Below are 27,090 nucleotides of genomic sequence, written 5' to 3'. Positions count from 1 at the left end.
TGTAGTTGCTTAGTGATGTTAAATTGCAAATTGGATCCATATGTACTGAAATCTTGCTTTAATCTTGTTAGTTGTACAGCAGAATTTGGTATAAAATCATTTATCAAGTTGGCATGACATAAGGAGAAGGAGTCCTGGGGTTTGTGTCCCAAGGAAAATGGTTGTGGAACTTTGGTGTATTATCAAGCATTCTGAATTTTCCCTTGATTTCTGAACTTCTGTAGTTTTTTTTTTTTTGGCGCTGGCAATTTGAACTTATAGGCATTTAACCACTGTACACCCCAGCCATTTTAATTTTTTTATTTGGGATAGGGTTTTGTAAGTTGCTGAGGGTCTCGCTAAGTTGTTGAGGTTGACCTCAAACTAGAGATTCTCTTGCCTCAGCTTTCCAAGCAGCCGGGATTATCAGTGTGTGCCATAGCATCCAGCTGAACCTTTTATATCTTTGAATTTTTGGGGCCCCAATTATTTTTCTGACAAGTGGAGGTTCAGATGTTGAATCTCTAGAGGACTTAGGACCTCAGCAAATTTCCCCATTCTGGGATCTGGATTAGAATTGTGGGTAATGGGAGACAGCCTGCTTTCTCCCTCGAGTATATAATCCTTTGCTTACCCCATAGGCATCTCTCTTTGAGATTACTCCCTGACCCTATTCTGCCTTGAATGTGTATCTACTTTCCTAAATAAACCTCTGACTATGCAACTTTGGGTGAGGGAGAGGAAGAACAACAACTGTGGTTCATGGTGTGGCTTATTTAAGATGGTATTAAAGATAGAGGGTTTGCACTGTGTCTCTTGTTATAAGCTCTCAGCTTTAACACAATTACTAGTATGTGGAAGAAAGCTAAAACTCCTTCTGGTCAGCTAGCTCCACATTTTCATTAACAAGGCAAACCCAGAGTTTACATTGCTCAGAGTTAAACTGTCCAAACAAAAAATGGAAATTAGAGTAAAAAATCATTTTTATTAATTGTGTTACTAATTCTTATCAACCCTATCATTTGAATCCTACTATTTTTGTTATTTTGACTTGATTAGAGTTACTCAGCTTGTGAAGGTAGGGTTATCTTTTGAACCAGGTTTCAAGGATTCTGACTCCACAATCCATATGTGGTTTTATAAAAGGGAGTTGTGATTTTTATTTATTAGAAACCTATGACTGCCAAGTTTTGTGATAGACACTTGGTCATTTAATTCTCAAAACATTCCTGTGAGAAAAGTTATAGTATTCTCATTGTTAATTGTGCGTATACAATTGAAGCAGACATAGATTTGAATCTGTAACAGACTATTCTGTTACTTAGGCTGATGGTTTTGTTTGTGCCCCTGCCCCCATCATATTTTTAATCTGAAAAAAGACTAAGAAGGATTTGGAGAGGAGTAGCATTTTGTTTTGAAATGTCTCACCAAGTAGCCTAGGCTAGCCTCAGTCTCTCCTAAGCCTCTTGAGTGGCTGCCCTGTCCTTGCAAGGGTGATACTTTTTTGATAACTCTTCTCAGTTTTCATTGTCCTTGAACATCTCAAATCAGATTTAAAAATCATTTCACTTGGAATGGAAACCATTCACCATTTGACCCAGCTATCCCACTCTTTGGCCTATACCCAAAGGACTTAAAAGTCAGCATACTACAGTGATGCAGCCACATCAGTGTTCATAGCTGCTCAATTCACAATAGCCAGATTGTGGAACCAGCCTAGGTGCCCTTCAGTTGATGAATGGATAAAGAAATTGTGGTATTTATATATGTATATACACATATGTATATATATATGTCTATATATTTATATATATACACATATGTATATATATATATGTCTATATATTTATATATATACACACACACACACACACAATGGAATATTACTGAGCCATAAAGAGTAATAAAATTTTGGCATTTGCAAGCAAATGGATGAAATTGGAGAATATCATGCTAAGTGAGATAAGCCAATCTCAAAAAACCAAAGGGCGAATGATCTTGCTGATAAGCAGATGATGATACATAATGGGGGGTGGGAGGGAGGCAAGAATGGAGGAAGGAGGGACTGTATAGAGGGAAAAGAGGGGGTAGGAGGGGTAGGGGGGAAGGAAAAAAACAACAGAATGAATTAAACACCATTACCCTATGTAAATGTATGATTACACAAATGGTATGCCTCTATTTCATGTACATCCAGAGAAACAAGTTGTACCCCATTTGTTTACAATAAAAAAGAAAAGAACTTTTCTTTGCTTAAGCGTTACAATTTCAGATGAGAGTAAGGAAACCTTTTATAGGACTAGGACCCAGTGAATGTACTCAATTTACAAGTGTTTTTGTTGCTTTCTTCATAGCTTGACTCATGCAATTCATTTTGCTTCAGATAATTTCTCTCATCTCTGCCTCTTAAAATTCCTACTTATTTTTTAAGGTCTGATTCAGGTGTGTCTTCCAATAAAGGTTTTTTTTAAATTAAAAAAAAAATCATTTCACAGATTTTTTTTGGGGGGGGGGTACCAGGGATTGAACTCAGGGGCACTCAAACTGAGCCACATCCTCAGCCCTATTTTGTTTTATTTAGAGACAGGGTTTCACTAAGTTGCTTAGAGCCTCACCGCTGCTGAGTCTGGCTTTGAACTCATGATTCTCCTGCCTCGGCCTCCCAAGTTGCTGGGATTACAGGCGTTTCCACCACCCCTGGCTCATAGATATTTTGAGATAAGTAGGCACTGCAGTGTTAGAAAATGGGGTAGTGAAGCGAAAATGATTCAAGAGTTTGGTCACATGTACACTTGATAATTCAGTGTTGTTCATTCTGTTAGTTGCAGAACTGCTCTATTCACTGCAGTGGTGTGAAGAACTAGACAATCCACCTATTTTTGTAACTGGATTTTGTGAAATGCTTCAAAAAATGAATATTACATATGATAACTTATGTGTGCTTGGTAATACTTCTGGCCTTCTACACCTGTTATTTAATAGGTAAGAATTCTTTTCAGTTTCTATTTTTTAAATGACTATTTAAAAAAAATATTTTTAGTTGTAGATGGATACAGCACCTTATTTAATTTATTTTTATGTGGTGCTGAGGATCGATTCCAGTGCCTCACACGTGCTAGGCAAGCGCTCCACCACTGAACCACAACCCCAGCCCTTAAATGACTATTTTACTTGTATAAAACGGCCTTCTCTAAGGCGGCAAGCCCATTTCTTGTTAATGTTTCAGAGGTTTGACTGAAATAATCCCTATTCATGATAAATATTTTATGGACATTAGTTAATATTCTGGGGGAGTTTTTTGGTCTTGGCTTATGTATTAAGTGTACATTCAGAGCAGATGGTTATGAAGGAAATAGAGCCCTATAGAAAATTTTACTTTATTGTGTTTGATCCATCCTTCCACTACTTTCATATTCAGTCTTTACACGTTGTAGGTATGTCTTCATGTTGTAACCACAACATTAAGTTGAGGAAAGTACACAACTAAAACAGTTGTTGTGGATGTTATAGCAGTTAGGTGTGTTTTTTGAAAAAAACTTTTTGTTCAAGAGATTATCAGTTGCCTATAATATTTTGAGCATGTTTTATAGTGGCAGAGGACCCAGGCTTCCTCTCCAACCCCAATTCACATATTTGACACTCAAAACTTTTCTCAGTGGGTATTAGTACTTGAACTCAGGGGCACTCAAACTGAGCCACATCCTCAGCCCTATTTTGTATCTTATTTAGAGACAGGGTTAGGGTCACCCTACCCCAGACTAACTGTCCTTTGGGAGATATCCTTTTCTCAGCTATAGCCTCTGGTCTTCAGGCTCATCACTTCTATTGGGATTTGAGGGACTTTGGAATTGCCATAGAATGAGGGCTTAGTCACACTTATGAAAGGAGTATTGAAATCTAAACTCCCAGTCCTTTGGGTGATTAATGATACTTGCTTGAATGTGAAGTTTTGGGTCAGTTAATGCCCTCACAAAGTGATATATTTAAGTATGTAAAAGTAGTCTAGGTAGCCAATGTTTAAAACTCTTTTTAAGAATGTTTCCCAAATGCAATGTAATTTTTTTTTCTTCCTTTTTTAGATCCAGAGAAAATGGCACACTCTGGTCTCTCATTATTGCTAAGTTGATCCTTTCCCGAAGTATTTCATCTGATGAAGTAAAGCCACATTATAAAAGAAAGGAAAGGTATTCTTATTTAAAATGTCTTTTCACTTTGTAATTTGTTATAATTGCTTACCTTGGCAATCTACAATTAATGAATAATCTCCAATGAATCAGAAAAGCAAAGTTTAGGAAATGAGAAAATTAATGGAAAGTAAGACTTTAAAATAACTTATATTCTATATTCCCCCCCAAATCTTTCTTTTTATCCTCCCAACATACTTCGTCCATCATTTTATTCACTATATGGAAGTGGTTTATTTCTCTTCTCTTAAATAAGGATCATTGTATATAATGTGTTCTAGAAATGCAATAAATTTGTTTAAGAAGTAGATTGTGGGGTTGGGTATGCTATTGAAGCTCACCCTTCAAATTAATACTGTAATTTATTATTAGCTGAAATTCACAAACATTTTGAATTGAGCGATTAACCAAGAAGAATTTTTCAATGATATGTATGTATTCTCTGGCACAGTAGAATTTTGAACTAAATTTTGGTTTTTAGAAATCTTATCTAAAAATTTTTAGAACTTTTCATTTGAAGTAAGTAGATGTGCTTACATTATAAAAATAAAGAACAAAAGTAATTGAAAGAATAAAAATGACACAAAGAGTAAGAAATAATAATACATCTATTCTTTATCAAGTTTCTCCCCACTGGTACCAATTTATGTAACTAAAGTACAATATCACAACCAAGGAAATGATATAACCTGTTAACCAGGAGTATAAGCACATGTTTGTGTTCTCTGTAGCTTTCCTGTCTGACCACTACCATACTCAAAGGCAGTGTAGTCCCTTCAAAAGGATCCCTGTATATAGCCTCAAACATTTCCCTTCTTCCCACTGTCCTAATCCCTGTCAATCACTATTCTGTTCTTTATTTTACAATTATGTTAACAACAAATGTTATCTAAATGGAATCATATAGTATGGTAACATTTTGACACTGGCTTTCTTATTGATTTTCTGATTATAAAGTCAATAATTCTTTGACTATAATAAGCACTATTAGGATTAATTACTAATGAAATGGATACATATTGGACATAAAAAATCAGTAACTTTCTTATTCACGAGTAATAAGTGAACTAAAATGATGTAAGAGAATCTATTCTAGAAATAAATTTATTCCAAACTAATTATAAAATTCAATAAAGATCACAAAAGAAGATGGGGAAAAAATTGAAAAGTATCAATGTATAATTTCAATGCAATGTAAATCAGTTTCTTCAAGAATGTGAAAAATTGGATAAAATGTTCTAAACATAGTGTACATTTGAAGGAAGAAGTACTCAAGTACTTCTTGAATGTTAGGGAGTTTCTGAAGGAAAAGATGTGAAAGGGACTTACTCTACCAAATATAAAATGTGCTATTAAATTATAGCAATAAAACAGTATGAAATTAGAAAATAAATGTGTCACTGAATTGAAATGTAGAGTCTAGAAACCAGTTTACATATGTTTGTTTAGTGTTTGATATAGGTGGCATTTTAAATCCGTGAGTTAAGTCAGTAGTAAATGAAAAATTGTAAGTAGTAAATGGAAAATTGAAGTAGTAAAAATTGTAAGTAGTAAATGGAAAATTGAACATGTATTTGAAAAAATGAGACCCCCCCTTTTACATTACATGTGCAAATAAATTCAGATAAAATCTGAATGTAAAGAATAGATCTATACAGGTGTGTTAGCTTTTTGTAACTGATGAAATACCTGAGAGAACTCAGTTTAAAGGAGGGAAGATATTTTGTCTTACAGTTTCAGTCTGGTTGATTGGCTCCGTTGTTTCATGTCTTGTGGTGAGGCAGTACAACCTGGTGGTGGCACATGGCAGGGCAAAGCTGCTTACCTTATGGTGGACAGGAGGTAGAGGGAATGAACGAGCAAGGAAGTGTGGGGACTTGGGGCAAGATATATACTTCTAAGGCAAGCCCACAGTGATATTTCCAATCCAACTAGACCCCCTTTTCCTACAGTTTCTACCACCTTGCAGTAGTCTCAAAGAAAGCATAATCACATATTGCTAGTGTATTCATATATGTGTGTGTGTGTGCGTTTGTACATCTTTATTGTTTTGCAGTGCTAGAAATTGACCTATGGCCTCATGCATACTAGGCAAAGTACTATGCCACTGAGCTACACCCAAGCCTGCCAGTATAATTTTAAAAACATACATAGGGGATAAATTGTGTTCATTTAAAAAATTAGGACTATGCAGAAAAGAGAAGCAGGAAAAGAAAAAAAAAAACGGAAGTACAATTTCATCATCTAGAATCAGCAGTTGTTAATCTCATCATAGTTTGTTTTTTTCTGTACAAATATTTATATAGTGGAATTATTGGTTCTTTGGAATAGTTTGAATGAGAATTTTATGAAATAACTGTACATGTAGAAAAAATGTGATTCATATTTTTTTCTTTAAACAGTTTCTTTCCACTAACAGAAGGCAATTTGCATACCATTCAAAGTCTCTGTCCATTTTTGTCAAAAGAAGACAAGAAAGAATTCAGTGCTCAATGTATACCTGCTCTTTTGGGTTGGACTAAGGAGGACCTTTGTAGTACTGATGGTTAGTTGCCTGCTAATTTATATTTCCTTATTTTAATTAATTCCTTAAGATGAAAGAAGTGTTTCTTAATATGTACAACCAAATGCTGCACAGAGATAAACTGAATTATAGAGGCTTTGTTCCTATTTTATACTTCTTTTATATAACAAGTTGGCAGTCATTAGGATGAATGTGCCTGAAGAGTGGCTTTTTTCATTTTGTAGTTAAGGAATATTATGGCCTTAAGGGAAGATTTACACTCAAAAATAACCATGATCATTTCTTTTCCATCTATAGCTTTTTAAAGCTATGCCTCATTTCTCCCAGTTCAGCCAGTGATTGAACATGTAAAGGCTTTTGCAATATTTGAAACTTTTTTGAACTCTCTGCACTCTTTATTTTTTAATAAATGCAAAAAGTCTCCTGTATGGCAGTTTATTGTAGAGAAGACAGACATAAGTAAAGTTCCATCATGTTATAAATGATGTAGCAAAAAAATGGAATAGTATGGTAATGGTAGAAAGGAAAGAGTTTCCACTCCGCTTTAAGGGTTTCAATGGAGATTTCACAAAGAGAAGTATTTTAACTAGCTGTTGAAGGATAAATAACTTTACATGTGGACATAGTTGGGAAAGAGCATTCCTGATACACAAAATCATACAAGGGTGAGGATAGTTGTGTTCAACTGGTATTTAAGGTAAAAGGTTAGGGAAAGAGGGTGTTAGGATGCACCAGAAGATGGATTTTGAGACATGGTAGGGATTCTATAGATTAGGGACTCTGTAAGAGCTGATCAGATAGAATAGATGCTTTGGGGATACATATATGAATTATGGAATCAGAAGTTCTATTTTCTATTCCTTATTTAACTTTGCTTTTTTTTTTTTCCCCTAAATTTGGGAAGTGTGTTAGTCACCTCTGTGTCACTGAATACCGAAGAAAAGTAATCTTAAAGGAGGAAAGATTTATTTTGGTTCACAGTTCAGAGGTGTTAGTCCATGGTTGGCTAACTCCATTGCTTTGGACCTGAGGCAAGGCAGAACATTGTAGTGGAAGAATATGGTAGAGTAAATGTACTTAGTTCTTAGCCAGGAGTGGGGTGGGGGGATGAGAGAGAATGAACATGCACACACGTGCATAAGAGGCCTGAGGTGTGTTCCCAAGGACTTAGTCCCTTCACCTAGGTTCTAGCTCCTGCAGTTTCTGCCACCTCAGTAGTCCATTCAGCTGTGAATCCGTCAATGGACTAATCCATTGATGAGGTCAGAGCCCCCATGATCCATTGATTCCTAAAAGCCTCATCTGTGAACATTACTGCACTGGGGGACATACATTCAATACACGAGCTTTTGGGGGGATATTTCATTATGCAAACCACAGGTACAGGTGAGTACAAATATCTCCTGTTTAAAAAACAGCATAGGTTAGTTTAAAGCCCAAGATCACTCATTGTCTCCCTTCCCCCTAGTTTCTTGTTTTGTACTAGATGCTGTTATGGAGGCAGGGTCTCTGCCATGTGGTATTGACATACTCATTTGTTAACTCTTTCATATAAGCCTTTTTTAAGAGTTTTTAACTTGGGTACTTCTCAAGGAAGATTTTAGCTTTTCAGAGTAGACTTTCTTTTTTAGAGTAGTAATATAATTTAAATTTTTTAAACTTTCCTTTTGATTTTTTTAATTTAGGAGGTTTTGGACATCTTGCCATTTTCAATTCTTGTCTGCAAACCAGAAGCATAGATGATGGAGAGCTATTACATGGTATATTAAAAATTATAATATCCTGGAAGAAAGAACATGAAGATATTTTTCTTTTCAGTTGGTAAGTGATATTTTATACTTTTTCCTTCCTATATACAAGGTAGGCCTAGGTTGTGTGTTTTGTAGTTATAATTTTGTAGTAATAGGATGATCGGTATTTAAATCAGTTATTTACAAGTATATGATTTAAAATGGAGTATTTTCTAATTGAATATAATTCTTTAATACATTTTGATTGTTTTGTTTTTATCCTCACCACAGTAATCTATCAGAAGCAAGTCCAGAGGTACTGGGTGTAAATATAGAAATAATCCGGTTCCTTTCCTTATTTCTGAAATATTGCTCATCTCCTTTGGCACAGAGTGAATGGGACTTCATCATGTGTTCCATGTTGGCTTGGTTGGAGGTAAATTAACCTGATATTTATCTTTCCCTCTGTTGGGTCTTTGTGCTTACCTGTGTATCAGAATTATTTACTACCTTTGGTACTGGGATTGAACCTAGGGGATCTATACCACTGAGCTACATCCCTATCCCTTTTTATTTTTTATTTGAGATAGAGTTTTGCTATGTTGCTGAGACTGGCCTTGAACTTGCTATCCTCCTGCCTCAGTCTCGAGAGTGACTACAGGTTTGTGCTACTGTGCCTGGCTACTCATCATATTCTTTAAGTGATTGCAATTAGTTCCTTTGCAAATATTTAAAATACTTTGTAGATATTATCCTCCCTAGGTACTATTAGACAGACTAGGAAAATGACTGATGATGACTGTCATCAAAATTCAGTGATGAGATCTTTGAGCTGATATTAAAATACTCTTCTGTTAGTATTTTAATTAAATATTTCCAACACAGACCTTTCAGACTTTTTATCTTTTCATGACAAGTTCTTTGGTTCTTTTGGATGTGATTATTTCTTAAATATACTGGGACAGAATTGCCAGAGTAATGAATGAAAGATAAATCAATTAAGAGGAAATTAGTGTTTTTTATGACCCAAAGCAAGTTGAGGTTGCTTGTGGGCTTCAGGATGGCTAGTCAGGATTGAAATGTTTCAAGTCTCTGCTTTACTTGATTATTAGCTGTGGTGACTTGGGATTTTAAACTTGAGCTATATAAGTCTCAGTTTCTTTATTTTAAAATAACTTACTCTGGAAAGCAGTGTGGAGATTCCTTAGAAAACTTGGAATGGAACCACCATTTGACCCAGCTATCCCACTCCTTGGCCTATACCCAAAGGACTTAAAATCAGCATATTACAGAGGTACAGCCACATCAATGTTCATAGCTGCTCAGTTCACAATAGCCAGATTGTGGAACCAACCTAGATGTCCTTCAATTGATGAATGGATAAAGAAAATGTGGTATATATATACAATGGAATATTACTCAGCCATAAAGAATGATAAAATTATGGCATTTGCAGGCAAATGAATGAAACTGGAGAATATCCTGCTAAGTGAGATAAGCCAATCTCAAAAAACCAAAGGAAGAATGATATCACTAATAAGTGGATGATGACACATAATGGGGGGTGGGAAGGGTTAGTGTTGGGGTTGGAGTTGAGTTTAGGGAGGGGGGCAGGAATGGATGAAGGAAGGACTGTATAGATGGAGGGGAGGGGTGGGAGGGGTGGGGGGGAAGGGAAAAATGGCAGAATGAATCAAACAACATTACTGTATGTAAATTTATGATTACACAAATGGTATGCCTTTATGCCATGTACAGACAGAGAAACAACATAAAAATAAAAAAAAATAAAAAAAAAATAAAATAACTTAGTGTGCAACTTGTAGCAGGGCTACTGAGATGATTAGAAATGCACATTAAATGTATTGTATCTGAGAAGTGGTAGATGATAGTATTTTCTTCCAGAGATTGGAAATAAAAAAGGGCATCTCAGAATAAGTCATTCATTAATGATTATAATTCCTAATATTTTACTTTGAAAAAAGTTGTAGTGATGTAAAATACATAAACTTCTCTTGAGACTATACTGCCACAGCTTTTTATTTTTTAATACAGAGAAATGTAAGAAGGGTTTCTTTATTATCTTTGTTCATAGTATTCTGGTAGAAGACTGCTTACTGATTTCATTTCTGTTCTTTCTTCAGACAACAAATGAGAATCAGGCGTTGTATTCTGTTCCACTTATACAACTGTTTGCCTGTGTCAGCTGTGATTTGGCCTGTGATCTCAGTGCTTTTTTTGATTCAACAACTCTGGATACCATTGGCAATCTTCCTGTAAATCTAATCAGTGAATGGAAAGAATTTTTTTCCCAAGGCATTCACAGTTTGCTTTTGCCTCTTTTGGTGACTGTTACAGGCAAGTAAAAAAGGGAATAATAATGAAATTGATTGCAAATAATGTGTTGAAAAATTCAAAACAAAAGCTTTGGATGTTTGAATTAAATAGTATTATATAGTAAAAAAAGAAAAAGAAGAAAAAACTTGTATATGCTGCTGCTTTACAGTGTAGACACAAATGGAAAAATGTCAAGGTACCCAAAGACCATTATATGTGAAAATAATAGTAATTCAGGTAACATGAGAAGAACATCTTTATTGAATATTTGCTTGCTTTTTAAAAGAAAGTAATAAAAGTCATTAAACTGTTGAGATTAACTGAAATAAGTATTCAGTTCTTATTTCTAGTTAGGAATGCTGTAATGTCTATATCTAGTTTTCATTTTCTTAAATGATGTTGATCATGAATCAGTCAACCTCTATTACTAACTCTTTTGGTATGTGTATTTTTTTTTTTTTTATTTGTGTTATCAGGAGAAAACAAAGATATGTCTGAAACATCCTTTAAGAATGCAATGCTGAAGCCAATGTGTGAAACATTAACATACATCTCAAAGGATCAGCTGTTGAGTCACAAACTTCCTGCAAGATTGGTTGCTGGCCAAAAAACAAATTTGCCAGAACATCTCCAGACTTTATTAAATACATTGGCCCCATTACTTCTTTTCAGAGCTAGGCCTGTGCAAATTGCTGTTTATCATATGCTCTTCAAGTAAGCAATAGAGTGAATATTATAGTGGTCTAACAAATAGAATACATACACTTTTTACTTTCAATCATTAGAAAAAACTCAAATTAAGCTGAGCATGGGGATGCATGCCTGTAATCCCAGCAGTTTGGGAGGCTGAGGCAGGAGGATCATGAGTTCAAAGCCAGCTTCAGCAAAAGCGAGATGCTAAGCAACTCAGTAAAAACTGTCTCTAAATCAAATACAAAATAGGGCTACGATGTGGCTCAGTGGTTGAGTGCCCCTGAGTTCAATCCGCAGAACCAAAAAAAAAAAGTCAAATTAAAAATAAAAAGGAGACCTGACTATATATTTCAGTAACAGGAATACCAAGTTGTTTATGTGATCTTTTTGGTCATTTTTTTTCTTACCCAATTTATATTTAAATAGTTCTGACCATACGTAGTTATTTTATAAAAAATGCACTAAAAGGTATCTTCATTACAAGCCATGCATGGTGGTACATGTGTGTTATTCCAGTGACTTGGGAAGCTGAGGCAGGAGGATCACAAGCTTGAGGTCAGACTCAAGCAACTTAGTGAGACCCTGTTGCAAAATAAAATATAAAAAGTTCTGGGGATATGGCTCAGTTGTTAAGCACTGCTGGGCTCAGTCCTTGGAACCAAAAGCAAAACAAAAGGTATCCTCATTACAAAATAAGTATTAGTCTTTCTGCTCTTAAATATTATATAGTAATGGACAAGCTCATTTGAAATATTTAAAATAATCTATTTTCAGATTGATGCCTGAATTACCACAGTATGATCAAGATAATCTAAAGTCATATGGAGATGAAGAAGAAGAACCAGCCTTGTAAGTGGTTTTTTGCTTTATTTTGTCCTTTTTTTTTTTGGTTTATTTTTTTTTTTATAACTTGGTTAAATTGCCATAACCTATCTCACTTATGTCTTCATAAAACTGAACAACACAGAAGCTCTCAATTTACAGTGTATATTCATTCTATGGATAGACCATTTTAAAGTTATCTATAAGATATATGTGAAATGTAGAATTCTCCCAAAAGGTTTTTCTCTTTTAATTGTTCCTAAATCACATTTTCATTTTGCTATTGTTCAGTGAAACTTTCTTTGGCCACATAGTAGCTGTGGAAAAAGGGTAGTAGTTCAAATAACTATTGAGCACCCACTTTGTAAAAGTATTTAAAATGCTGAGGGGAGAATACAGTAATCTAATATAGATGGTACTACCTTGTAATAGAAGATCCAGTGTATGACAAGTGCTAAGAAGAAGGAAGGATAGCATGTTATGGGACACAGTTATTGTACACCAGGAAGATAAGCCTTTCTCTTGAGGAAGAGACATTTAAACTGGACATTTAAACTTGGTTAACATGTATAACTAATTAGAAAAATAAAGAAATTTAAAATTAAGTTGGTTAACATTTCAGCAAGACAAGAAATAATGTAAGAAAACAGCATGTGCAAAGCCACTGAGGCATGAATGTTCAGGATGTCCTTGGGGAATGTTGAGTATTTGCCACTTTTTTTCTTTCTTTTTAAACTGTCAGTATCTTCTTTCACTGAAGTGTAAGCCCTGGGAGGGCAGGAATTTTTGTCTTATTCTTTACTTTATCCACAGCACCCCTAATGGTTCCACTATCTATCATTTGTTGAATGAAAGAAAAAATGAACCCACTATATACAGAGTAGGCAGAATCTGGTGAAAGATTAAGTGAGAAGAGCAGTCAAGGGAGCAGGATAAGTGATACCCTTAAAAATGGCTGTGTGTGAAGTGGGGATTGAACCCAGGGGTACTCTACCACCAAGTTACATTCTCAGCCCTTTATTTTTCATTTTGAGACAAAAGTCTCACTACATTGCCCAGGCTGGCCTTGAATTTGTGATCTTCCTTTCTCAGCCTCCCAGGTAGCTGGGATTAGAGGTGTGTGCCACCATATGTGGCAAAAATAGCATTCTAAATTGAGGTTTGACACATTATTTAGTAGGAGTTGGAATACTACCAACTGATGGTAGCAGGAGTGTGAGGCATGAATTATAGAAAGAAACAAGCAGAGGTGGAGGCCTCTACAGAAGTTCAGTAGCAGCATGTGGAGGACATTGTGAAAAGTAAAACTTCTTCAGAGCTGTGGTGACTACTGTTAAGGAATAGAGAAGGCCTGGTACTTAAAGATAGAGATGTTGAAGATATAAAGGCAGAAGTTTGGAGAAAGCCTGTGTTAATGGTCTAAAAGAAGGAAGTCACAGTGAAGAAAGATCATGGAGGCAAAAGGAGAAAATTGGGGATGAGGCCATATGGCTGGTAATCCAGTTACTCTAGAGAGGCAAGAAGATTTTAAGTTTGAGATGAGCAATTTAGCAAGATCCTGTCTCAAAGTAAAATAGAAAGGACTGGTAGTGTAGCTCAGTGGCAGAGCACTTGCCTCATATGTGCAAGGCCCTGCTCCCCACCCCAAAAAAGATGTAAATAAAAATAAATAGTTCACTTTTGAGAATCTCTTAAATTCTCCTGAAAATGTTTATGAGTTCAGTAGTTCAGGAAAGGAGAAAGTCAACTTACATTGTTGTGAATTAATGTGAATATTAAATTTCTTGAGAAGAGACAGTCATATGATTTAAAAAGCACATAATTATTTCCTCTTTATTCTTTGATAAATTGTGATGGTCAGACATTGCTTATACTGCTAAGTAGACAGTATGCAGCAAAATACAAAGTAAGATGTAGTGACAAAATTCAGTCTTAATCCTCTCTCTGCCCTTTATAGGATGATAAAGGATTTGGTAAGACTTGGAAGACTTAACAGTTCTCCCGACTAGCTTTTGTACTAATCATTTGACTTCCCTGACTGTGTGACTTTTATCTATAAAGCAGAAAGTTGAAATAGATGTTTTCCAAGTGTCTTAAAGTGGTAACATCTAGGGTACATATTTTTACAGCATGTCTTTTAGATTTCACATTTATCATTATGTAAAATAATTAGGAGTTAAAATTGGATGTATAAAGGGGAAACAAAATTTTTCTTTTTTTTTTTTTTTGGTACTGGGGAGTGAATTCAGTGGCACTCAACTACTGAGTCACATCCCCAGCCCTAGTCTGTATTTTATTTAGACAGGGTCTCACTGAGTTGCTTAGCACCTTGCTTTTGCTGAGGCTGATTTTGAACTCATGATCTTCCTGCCTCAGCCTCTTGAGTGGCTGGCATTACAGCCATGCACCACTACACTCTGGTAAAGGGGAACATTTTAAAAGGGTTTTAGAAAATAGAGATTTTAAAAAAGTGCTTGAAGTTTATAAATACTGTCAGTATGTTAAGTTTTGAAGAAAATGTTGCTGTTTAAATATTGATTCTTAGGTCACCACCAGCAGTATTGATGTCTCTTCTCAGTACTCAAGAAGACTTGCTGGAAAACGTTCTGGGTTGTGTTCCTGTTGGACAGATAGTTACTATTAAGCCACTAAGTGAAGACTTCTGTTATGTCCTGGGGTACCTCCTCACTTGGAAATTAATACTTACTTTCTTCAAAGCTGCTTCATCTCAGGTAAATAACTTTTTTTTCTTTCATGCTGGTGATCAAACCCAGATGACAACTTTTGACAGTCTGTCGTAGTGTTTCTCTATTACTATTCTAAACACCACCTTCTCTCAAACAAAAGGGGACATGCTTTCTATTTTAATCTAATCTGATCTAATCACCTTTAGATAATTCTATTAAGTTTACTTTACTTACTATTTCCTTACTGTTCCAGATATACATTTTTTTTCTAACTGAATATAGTAGTCATAAGCCTGTTTATTATATGGAACAATATCCATATAATTTTTAATTTTGTGCTATCATAGGATTTCAAAAGAATTGGCATGGAGGGCTGGGGTTGTGGCTCAGTGGTAGAGTGCTTGCCTAGCCTGAGTGAGGCACTAGGTTCAACTCTCAGCACCGCACATAAATAAATGAATAAAATAAAGGTCCATCAACAACTAAAAATATATATAAAAATAATGAAAAAAATTGGCATGGAATCTTGCTTTTTTAAAGTGGATACATCAGTGGAAATGGAAACTTACCTTCTAGAAAAATCAGTGTTCAGAGAAAGATGTATGAGGCATTACCTGTGTAAAACCATTATCTCTATCTAAATGGAGAAAATATCCTTTTGTAATTATTTTGCCCAGACTATTCCAGCAACCACTAGATGTCTCTGTTGTCTCATGTTTAGGAAGAAAGATCATATTGTCTAGGAAGAAACTGGGAAGATCTATTCTAGCTTTGACTTCTTTTAGAATGACCTCTTAAAAAAAAAAAAATCTCAACTGTTAATTGAATCAGCCTAATAAAATTAGTGCCTTCTTTGACAAGTCAATCAAAAAGATTAGCTTATTACTTCATATTTAAAATGTGATGAACTATTGTGGTATTCCTTTCCAATGTGATTTTTCAGAATTATTAAAATTATTATTAGTGTTTTTTACATCCATATTGTGGCACAGGTACATCAGTTTTGTCTTTACATTTGTGTGTTTAAGGGGAAGATCAAATCACAGAGGCAACATTGATCTGGTTGTTTTATTTCTCTTCAGGCCTGTCACAGTTTGTGACTTATCCTGGTTTTTATACTGGTTTTATTTGCTTATGTTTTTCGAGAACTTCTTGTTGAGCTTTTACATTTGTTTCTTCAAATATTGTTGGTCTTTAAAAGACTGCAGCAGATTGAAACTTTTGACATAGAAGATTTTTTTATTATCTTATATTGAAAAATCAGGAAAATGGCCATCTGGCATCTTTTCATTGTCAGGATGTGGGCAGGAGTGCAGGGAATTATACAACAACATTTATTATTGAGCCTGAAACTTGAACTGAGCTGTGAAGATAAAGTGAGAATAATCAAGTAAATAAAGAAAATTAGATAAATCCTGAAATAAACAGAATTTAATTGGTCCTAAATCATTGGTTGTCTTAACTTTGTTTTAAAAAAACAAAGCAAATCATACTGAACTGGAAACAAAGCACTGTGTTTTTTAGCTTTCACATACTACTATAAAGTCTGTCCATTTCAAGTTTACAGTTTGGCAGTTTTATTATATTTTTTAAATTGTGGAACTATTACCACTAATTTTAGAATATTTTTAACATCCCCCAAACTCATATCTGTTAGCAATCACTTCCCATTTTCTTTTAAACCCCATTTGCAGCAATCATTAATCTATGTTCTGTCTCTATATGGATTCACCTATTCTAGATGTTTCATGACAGTGTGATAATTTGTATCTGCCTTATTTCACTTGGTACAATATTTTCTAAATTCATCAATGTTGCAGTAAACTTCTGAATCTCTGAAAGATCTTCCATTGTTTGGATATATCACATGTGTTCAACTGTTGCTAGACATTTGTTTACACTTTTGGCTACTGTGAATAAATCTGCCCTGAACATTTATGTACAAGTTTTTGAGCATGGGGTGTCTGGGTCACATTCATGCTTTTTAAAAAAAATTTTTTTAAAGCCATTGATCTTGAAATTCTCTTTCCCCTCGAATTTTTTGTTTTTTTAAAAAGAAATTATGCTTACAAAGAAGTTGGAAAAATAATTTGTGAATGAAAAATCACATATCCTTTTAAATTCACAAGTTTTTAACATTTTGCTAAATTTGCGTATTTCCTCTATATTTACTTAAAAATTGTATTGGCACATTATAATTATACATATTAGTAGAATTATTATATATTCATACATGCATACAACATAATTTGGTTCTATATATTATTTTTCTTATCTCCTTTGAGATTTAAGTTGCAGATATCAAGAGGCTTTGCCAAAAGTAAGTTTGTAATTACCTAAGAATAAGGACATGGTATAACTTAAGCATGAGCATTCTACATAAGCAAAATATAATTATACTTAAGAAATGTAATTTTGATACATGAATATAGTCTAATTTATATTTAGATTTCTCTAGTTGCCCAGTAATATCTTTTAGTTTTATTTCCTTCTCTATTGGAGGATTCAATCAAGGATCATGTTTGCATTTATTTGCTATATTTCTTTAGTTTCTTTAACCTATAATACCCATACCTTTCACTTTTCTCTTTCATTGTTTTAGAGCTGTTTGTAGCCTGTCACATAATTTTTGGATTTTTGGATGTTTCTTATTGTTTGGGATTTTTGGATGTCTGGATGTTTCTGATAGATTCTGGTTAATACTTAGCAACAGTACTTATTGCCCAAGTTGTGTGATGTGTCCTCAGGGTGTTAGTTCAGGAGGCGTATGTTAGTGTGTCCTTTTATTGGTGACGTTAAATCTGGATTGCTCAGTAAAGGTAGTGTCCACAGATTTCTCCATTGTAAAGGTACTTTGATCAACATATATATTTTTTTACCTATAACTTTAATTCTTTTTTTTAATTCATTTTTTGATCAACATATTTTAAGAATGAGTTCCAAGTCCTATAGCTGATTACTATATTTGAGTAGTCATAATGTTCATAAAATGGTGTTTTTGTACTAAGAGATGTATGGTATAATCATACATTAGGAGAAATCATGTTAAAACAGATGTAAATACCAAAGAACTACAAAGTAAATGTGAAAAATGCAGACCGTTGTTAAGGGACAAGAAGGAGCTGTAAAACACAAGTATCACACAGATACATATTGTGCTTCCAGTGGTGCCAGATTTTCCTGTTTTTAAAAGAGAAACCAGAAATCCATATTTGTATATGAAATTTCTTAATTGATAAAACAACTCTAAGGAGACCTCAAGACATTTTGGACTACTAGTTTGTTCTTTCTATACTTAAAGGTTGCTGTAGTTTTGATAATAGGATGAGGTTATTCTTGAAAATGGGATGAGTTTTACTCAGGAATTTGCATGATTAAGGACTATGGTGTGGAAGGATTGTGTGGAAGACTTGGAAGGACAGTGAGCAAGTCAACTGTGGAAAATAGTGAAAAGATTTTCTTGGCTCAGTGACTCCAAGCCAAGCTGAGTGTATTAATAGGGACATAATTTGAGAAAGATGTTAGAAGCATATGTGTAATAATAAGGGAGGGGCTAATGAGAACTTCTGCCAGTCTGAAGCCAAGGAGTCAGGCCACATCATATGACATATCTGGAAAGTGAGAATATGGCATATAGGACTCTTGCATGTACTTCTAAGTATTCAAATTAATGCATTTTTTATTGTGTTCTTATAATTTGTTATAGTGTGATTTGTTCTTTTCTACTGATGATCTTGCTTTAATTGGATTTATTAACAAATTCCTTGTTCTCCATCAGCTTCGGGCTCTGTATTCAATGTACCTTCGGAAAACAAAGAGTTTGAATAAATTACTCTATCACCTCTTCAGGCTTATGCCAGAAAATCCAACCTACGGAGAGACAGCTATTGAGGTTTCAAATAAAGACCCTAAAACATTCTTTACTGAGGAGCTCCAGCTGAGTATTAGAGGTCAGTAAGATATAGGTTTATGTCTTTTCCTGGAGACTAGGCTTAGACTAGGTCGTAATAAACTTTTATCTGGGGCATAACATCAAATGTGAGTCCTTGCTAAATCAGAATGTTAAAATGCAAGATTTCTGAATTTCTCTAAGTAGCACAAAAAGATCTTGTGTATAAGATTGTAGAGATTCTAATGATTTTTAAAGCTTACTGTATTGAGGTTTTTATCTTTTACTCTATAAACAAGTACTGGTTATATGATGATATTTTGTGGCTATGTTAATAAGTTGTCTTCAGGTAGGAAAACAAGATGAGTAAAATTCGTATCTTTCATTCTAGTAGCTCAAATATTGCTAAGATGGGAGACATAAAGGCATTTAGCTATACTACAGCATTATAAACAATTTACTAAGAATAGGAAGTTTTTAAATGACTTAGTGATCTAAACCGCATCTTGTGAATATTGAAGTGATTATTCTAGGACTTCTGCACAGCAGCTCATTGAGCTCTAGAGAAAGGAGGCCAAACTCCTTTTCATAATTAATGACAGAATCTTTAACTTTCACTCCTTTTTAAAAATATGTTGTTTCCATTTTATTTGTGGTCTTTTATATGAGAGACAATGTTATTTCTAGGCAAATTTTTCATTGTCAGATGGGATTTTCACTCTCAACCTCTTTTGTCATTCTTGTGGTTCATTTTGAGAGTGTGGGAGGATGCTAATACTCCAGGATTCTGGTTTCTCTGGTGTGTTTGTTTTATGAGTAAGCACTCTTGTTGATTAAGGATGACTTTCTAAGGAAAATACTAATACAAGGCAACAATTCTTTTGTAAGTGTATATCACTAACTAAGAATTTTATTTTTTCTTCAGAAACTACAACTCTTCCATACCATATTCCACATTTGGCTTGTTCAGTCTATCATATGACACTAAAAGATTTGCCTGCCATGGTTAGGCTGTGGTGGAATAGCAGTGAGAAGCGGGTTTTTAATATTGTAGATAGATTTACAAGCAAGTATGTCAGCAGTGTTCTTTCTTTTCAAGAAATATCTTCTGTGCAAACAAGTACACAGCTATTTAATGGCATGACGGTTAGTATCATCTTTTTGTAGTAAAGTTTACAAATTGGTTATATCTGTCATTGTAAATATCACAGAGTTGTATCTCTTGACTCATAATTTTACAGAAATCTGTCTACCTTATTTTCTGATTGTTATGTGTTGAGAAAGATAGTAGACATAGAAGTGATATTTAATACTAAGAGCATCATTTGCTATTAAAATTGATTTAACTATTATGACACACCTAATATAATAGTATGTACTTTTATGAATAGCATATTTTCTTTTAACACAAATTGTGTCAGAAAATCACTGTGAAACATGCTAACTAATTACAGTTATTAAATAACTTGTGTCAGATAAATGAATGTTTATCTGGTTTTTCCTCCCATGAAGATATTAACTGCTAAGAGTCAACCTAGTAAAATGTGTTTTGAATGGAAGAAAGGAATTTGGCAAAAATATGACCTTTTGTGTGTTGTAGGTTAAAGCTCGAGCTACTACTCGAGAAGTAATGGCTACTTACACTATCGAGGACATAGTCATTGAACTTATAATACAACTGCCTTCAAATTATCCATTGGGTTCAATAACAGTGGAAAGTGGGAAAAGAGTTGGAGTGGCTGTTCAGCAGTGGCGGAACTGGATGCTGCAGCTAAGCACTTACCTCACCCATCAGGTAAGGATTTGCTCACTTGGCTTCCCAAACTGGAGAGATTATGTCTTTCAAAGGGTAATTGAACACAAAATGTTATTTCTTCTGCTTAAGATGGAAATAGTCAAAACATTCTTGAATAAAGAGATATGTGCCTAAATGTGCCATCTCTGCTGTAGTTTATTTTCTGATGTTTGAGGGGGATTGACTTTATTTCATTGTCAATATAGAACATGTAGACAATACATGGTATTAAGGAAATGGAAATTGAGAATCTGTTTCTTTCTGAGCTACTTTTACATTTCAACTCTTCTTTGGTTAGAGAAATCCCAGTACTCTGAAAGACCTTTGAACTTTAAACAAATTGTAAGTCTCCTCCAGTTCTCTTTGTACACTGTGATATATCTCAGGCAATCTGCATTAAAGAAAAATTATTTTAAAACAAATATATTCACCAATATTGTGAAGCTGCAGCAAATCAGATGAGAAGGTAAGATAATATGGTCATTTTTCTTAAGAGTTGGGAGAGCTTTGGGTCTTTTATGATTTAATTATTAAGAGTTGCATCAAAGAAACTGAGACCATAGGACTTGAAGTATTAGTTTGGAAGTCTTTGAAGTTTATTTATTTTTTTGAGTACTGGGGATTGAACTAAGAGACACTTGACCACTGAGTCACATCCCCAGCCCTATTCTGTATTTCATTTAGAGACAGGGTCTCACTGAATTGCTTAGCATCTTGCTTTTGCTGAGGCTGGCTTTAACTCCTGATCCTTCTGCGTCAGCCTCTCAAGCCGCTGGGATTACAGGTGTGCCACTGCACCCGGCTGAAGTTTATCTTTTTTTTTTTTTTAATATTTTTAGATTATGATAGACCTTTATTTTATTCATTTATTTATATGTGGTGCTGAGAATCAAACCCAGTGCCTCACACATGCTAGGCAAGCGCTGTACCACTGAGCCACAACTCCAGCCCCTGAAGTTTATCTTTAATGGAGAAAAAAATATATCTGTTCCTAAAAACTTTGGAGGTAATTTTAAAAAAAACCAGCATTCATAAAACTTAGAAGATGTGAATGTAGTCAGGCAGATTCTTTTTCTAGAATTAAAATTCAACTTCAGAATTTGTGAAATCAAGAGTAAAAATAACCTGGTCTTCAGTATATAATGATTATTTTATTTTTCTCTTTGTTAACAGAATGGAAGTATTATGGAAGGCTTAGCATTATGGAAAAATAACGTAGATAAACGTTTTGAGGGTGTTGAAGATTGCATGATCTGTTTCTCAGTCATTCATGGTTTCAACTATTCTCTTCCCAAAAAAGCTTGTAGAACATGCAAGAAAAAGTTCCATTCAGCCTGTTTGGTAAGTCTGAGGCAAAATTAACTTTCTTATATTTTGTATATTCTTGATGATTAACTTTGGGAAAGAAAACAATTAGTAATTTATAGAGATTGGTAGTATCCAAGTACTTTAATAAATGAATATTTCTTTTTTTATTGGTACATTATATTCATACATAATACTGGGAATTATTATGCCATATTTATACTTGCACATAACATGATTAGACCAGCCTAATTCCCCAGTACCTTCCGTTTCCTTCTTTTTTCCCTCCCCCTGATCTGCTTGCTCTACTCTACTGATCTCTTTTCTGTTATTTAGATTAGTGCATAATAATCATATATATAAGCAAGATTGATTGTGGTATATTCATACATAGACACAGCATAATTTGGTAGATTTTATTTCCTGGTACTTCCCCATGCCCTTACCCCACTCCCCACCTCAATCCCCTTCCTCTACTCTATTGTTCTTTCTTCTGTAAGTGGATGTCTCTAATAGAGTTCTCAGCATTCAAGAAATGGATAATCTAGTGAGATCTAGACCATGAGAAAAGCAACAAGATTTGAGCTGGGGCCCTCTGGCATCAGAGCCCTTTACAGTTTTAAACATCATATTGAAAGGCAATTCCCTGTGTTTACTTGCTTCACAGGTCATCCTTATGTTTTCATAGTTTTTGAGCATGAGCTTAGGAAGAAAGAATCTAGTGTAATCTTTGGAAGTCATATACAGTTGGAAGTAATATTCAACTGTGTTGATTTTGTGTTCAGATGTGGGGAGAGAAAAGTGTTAATATTCTCCCTTTTGCTTTATTCTTTGAAGGTTATTTTGATGTATTTTTATGAGATGATAACTTTAAAAAATTCTTCTAACATTTAAAACCTTTTCTTTTTCAGTACAAATGGTTTACATCTAGCAACAAATCCACCTGTCCACTCTGTCGTGAGACATTTTTCTGAGATTTTTTTTCACTGGACGTGATCCCTGAAGTAAATTAAGCAAAGGCATTGGATTTGGATCCATCTTAAAGTGTTGATGTGAGGAAGCCAGTCAGCATTACTTTTAAATAGGACCTTCTCTGGAAAATTAGTTTGGTTAATGTGATGATCTTAAAATCAGGTTTACCTATCTTTAGATTGCTTTGTAAATGTTTGGAAACTTTTTCTTTTACAAAAGAATATTACATATTTGAAAGAAAATATTTATATTAATGGTTTAATCTCTTTGTATATTTAAAAATGAATATGAAAAACCCTAAATTATAGAATTAAAATTTGTGAAAACATTGTACAACTGTAAGTTATAAACCCATTCAGTTTGTTGGTCTGTGTTCTAGAACAGTCCAAGTGTGAGCCAAAATGAATTGAGAGAGTTGATTTACATCTACAGATGTTTTATGATTTATTTATTAGTTATGACAGCAAAATTAGTATTCTGATTTTTTAGATTATTTTAATGATAAAAATGACAATAAGCTATTAATATGGCTTATCTTAAGCTATTTAAAGCATGCTATGAAATCCTATATTAAAGAATGTAAATTGAACTTCAAGGTGCCTCCATTTATCAAGGGTTATGAAATTCAGAAAATTAAATTCATGACACTGACCTTTTGCTTGTGGAAGAATTATTTTCATGTATTAAGTGAAATTTGAATGGTAAATTTGTCAGTGATTTTATTACTCATTTTGAGTGCATCTTCAAAGGGTGGGAATTAGAGAGAAATTGATTATTTCATTTGTGAAGCAAAATGTTAGTTATCCCTCTATTGAGAGGGAAGAAATACATATGACTGGAACTTTAGGATTGATGGAAAAACCAACATTTAAAAGTGTTGTAGGAGGCTTTCAATTTTGTAAGAAAATTTTGCTATTCTAACTAGCCAAAGTTACACTAAATAAGGGATTTGGGGGAGCTAAGTTTTTTCAGCCTTCAGAAATGAAAATTAAGGATTTTAGTACTAAGTAAAATTAAGTATAATAGGCTGAAGTATATGAATAGGTGAAAACTTGCCTTTTGCCACAGCACTATTACTCTTAAAAATTGTGCCCAAAGTATAAAAGTGTGGAAGTTTGGAACTTAGAATAATTTTATTACATACAGTCTTCCATTTCATAAGAAATAGTATATCTGATAGGCTATTTAAGAGATCAGTTAATCATCTGTGTTGCAAATGTTTAATTGGCAAAAAGCAACTCATGTTAAATAAAATTATTGCTTACCATCAACTGGGTAAAATGACTATTATTGAAATAGTATGAATGTGATCAGAGGATTATAGTTGAGAGTGAAATACAATGTGTGAATTACAGATCTCTTGGAGTTTTATTTGTAGACAACAGTGTCCTACCCAGTTTTTGTCTCTGAAATTTTTCTTTGTAATATTATTTTCTAGCCTTGAGACTCAGAGTCAGTAAATGCAGTACAGATAGCAAAATTCTACTACCTCTTCTTAACCCCTTTCTTAAAATATTCTCTTTCTATGTCTGTCTTTGACATAGTAATCCCAAAGGATTGTGTTACTCTCCTGTGAAAGTTACACACGTTTCCTTTAAAAATGGTTTTATAATAAAACTTTGTTTATAACCTCTCCAGTATTGGTATTTCTTGGCTTCTCACTCAACCCCAAGTAGTGGGGGAAAATACAGCATTGTTTTTCTACAGAAGTATTAGGGCAATAGCTTGTTGTTGAAACACTGTAATTAAGTAGTTATAATTAAATAACTACTCTTCATATTTAGGACTCTTAATATGTGCCCTTAAGACTTGTAAGTATAATCGTAAATCTTGTTACTGTTTAAAGAAAAAACTTTACAAAATAATACTGAAATTTAGAATACCACATTAATATTTTATTTATAATAGTTTTCACAATCCTAAAAAAGAATAGCAGCCCTTAAAATATTAGCATAAGGACATTTTTAAAATTGCATGAGATTCAGAGCCCTTTATAAAATCATTAATTTAAAAACCCCAAATAAATGGCAGATTTTAAAATTTATTTTTCTTATTTATCTCATGCTCTAATGTATGTACATATGTTTTATGGCTTACATAATATGTTATTGATACATTTTTGTGGTGTGAATAATTAATGTTATTTGATTGTTATACCATATGTGCCCATTAAAATTCTTTTTAATTACAAAATATTTCAGATATACAGAAAAATAATAATATAAATGCCCTTGTACTCTTCACCTACTATTTTGCCATATTTGCCTCTGATTTTTAAAGAAATAAAATGTTACTCTTTTGTACTCCTCCCGGCGCCATTTTCCTCTTTCCCTCCCCAGAGCTAGCCTCCTATTCTGAAGTTGGTATGACCCCTTTCTATTTAAGATTTTATACTTGACCACATGTTTGTATCCACAAATAATATGTAGTTTTTAAAAAAATTAGTCATCATATCCTACTGTATGTAATCTTTTGTAATTTGTTTTACTTACTATAATTGTTGTTTAGTATTGTATTTATCTACCAGTCATCCCGTTGATGGTTATTTTAGTTATTTTTTGCCATTTTGAACGGTGCTGCAAGTGTACATTCTCATTTAAATGTGGTAGGTATTCTGGATGTATGCCTAAAGATGGAATTTCGGGTAGCAGGATATGTATACTCTGACTTTAGATGTTGTCATTGCTCTCCAAAGTGGTGTGCAAGTTTGCACACCCAGCAGCAGGGTGAGAGAATTCAGTTTTTTTCTACCTTGTCACTAACACTTATTAGTCTTACCGGAATTTTTAAGTTTTCTAGTTGGAGGATTGTGAGATACGGGGCTCTTATTTTCCTGTCTACCAAGAAACGGTTTCATTAATGTTTATTGGTCATTGTTTTACAAATATGTTGTCCATAATCTATGCCTGTTTTTCTACTGCATTACTTGTGGTCTTACTGATCATAATGCTTTACCTGTTATAGAACTTCTAGTATGTGGCTTGTCTTTAACATGGTCTTGTGACTGTCTTTAATTTTACAGAATTTTTCAGTTAGTTTAATCAAATTAATCATCCTTTTCCTTTATGATCAAACCTTTTTTTATGTTAGGTTTTAAAAAATTTGTTCTTCCCCCCAAGATTAAAAAATGAAGAAAGAAAATTTGATTATATTTTGTCTTAAAAGTTTTAAATTTCAAAATGTGCATAATTAACCAGTAATTAATCAATCTATCATCTATTTATCCATCTACCTACCTATATGTGTGTGTGTGTGTGTGTGTGTATTTTACTATTGTTAGGTAGAATTCTTACTCCATATTGATAGTAGTTCTTTATATTATTTTTTTGCGGTACTGGGGCTTGAACCCAATGCATCATACCTGCTAGGCAAGCATTCTGCCACTGAGCTGCAGCTCCATCCCACCATACTGATAGATTTTTCTGATAGCATCATTTATTAAATATAAATAGTAGACTCATTTCCCACTGACTGTGTAGTGCCTCCTGTTTTACATTACTATTTCTTCTTATGTGTGTGGATTGGTTTCTGGGTTTTATTCTGTTCCCTTGATCTATTCATCTGTCTACTGATTCTACAGTTTTTTCTTTTAAAAATAGCTTTATAATTAATTGTGAGTAGTTCTTCAGTCTTTTTCTTTTTCAGTGCTTCCTGACTTCTTTGGGTAAGCCATATCTTCTGCTATCTAAAAACCTCGACTCTTCTATTGGTTTAATATCATGATCAATCAGTTCTTACTAGAATAGATTGTGTTGGGGAAGAACTGGACAAATGTCTAACTTGAGTTTTTCTAGTATGCCCAGGTGGCTTTTCTGGCTTTGCTAGACACTATCCTCAAGGGTCCTACAACCTATTTCATCCCCCTCCCCTTCCCTTCTCTTTCTATAAACGTTCCTTGCAAAAGGACTTGCTAGAACAGGATGTTTATTGTGGGAGTCTTCTATTTTCAGTAGCTTTGATAATGCCTTTTTTCATTGTGGATTTCTTTTTAAGAACAACAAGAATTTCTTTAAGCAGCACCAATGCATCGGATAATTTTTGTTTGGTATCCAGATTTACTGGGGTACTTGAATAGGTTAAGAAACCAGTTTGTCTCCATGGCACTCCAGAGTCATAAAATTTCAGAAACAAACCTACATCAGTTATTCTCAATTTGACATACCCAATAGGGAA

At 34.0% G+C, this 27,090-nt stretch overlaps 1 protein-coding gene across 1 annotated transcript in view; it reads left to right on the top strand.

The window, feature by feature from the left end:
* Ltn1 (listerin E3 ubiquitin protein ligase 1) overlaps nt 1-25,266 on the top strand; it is a 50,365-nt gene extending 25,099 nt beyond the window's left edge. The window contains exons 17-30 of the mRNA XM_047564477.1: nt 2,802-2,961; nt 4,059-4,163; nt 6,566-6,708; nt 8,373-8,508; nt 8,709-8,853; nt 10,562-10,775; nt 11,231-11,468; nt 12,222-12,296; nt 14,815-15,001; nt 18,735-18,906; nt 19,771-19,991; nt 20,446-20,640; nt 21,814-21,981; nt 22,857-25,266. Of these exons, the coding sequence (XP_047420433.1) occupies nt 2,802-2,961; nt 4,059-4,163; nt 6,566-6,708; nt 8,373-8,508; nt 8,709-8,853; nt 10,562-10,775; nt 11,231-11,468; nt 12,222-12,296; nt 14,815-15,001; nt 18,735-18,906; nt 19,771-19,991; nt 20,446-20,640; nt 21,814-21,981; nt 22,857-22,919 (2,222 nt within the window). The 3' untranslated portion in view covers nt 22,920-25,266. The remainder of the gene's footprint in view (nt 1-2,801; nt 2,962-4,058; nt 4,164-6,565; nt 6,709-8,372; nt 8,509-8,708; nt 8,854-10,561; nt 10,776-11,230; nt 11,469-12,221; nt 12,297-14,814; nt 15,002-18,734; nt 18,907-19,770; nt 19,992-20,445; nt 20,641-21,813; nt 21,982-22,856) is intronic.
* Nucleotides 25,267-27,090: the final 1,824 nt, after the last annotated feature.

This window comes from Sciurus carolinensis, chromosome 9 (genome assembly GCF_902686445.1).
Source record: "Sciurus carolinensis chromosome 9, mSciCar1.2, whole genome shotgun sequence".
Lineage (NCBI taxonomy): Eukaryota > Metazoa > Chordata > Mammalia > Rodentia > Sciuridae > Sciurus > Sciurus carolinensis.
This window is presented reverse-complemented; position numbering and strand designations above follow the sequence as displayed.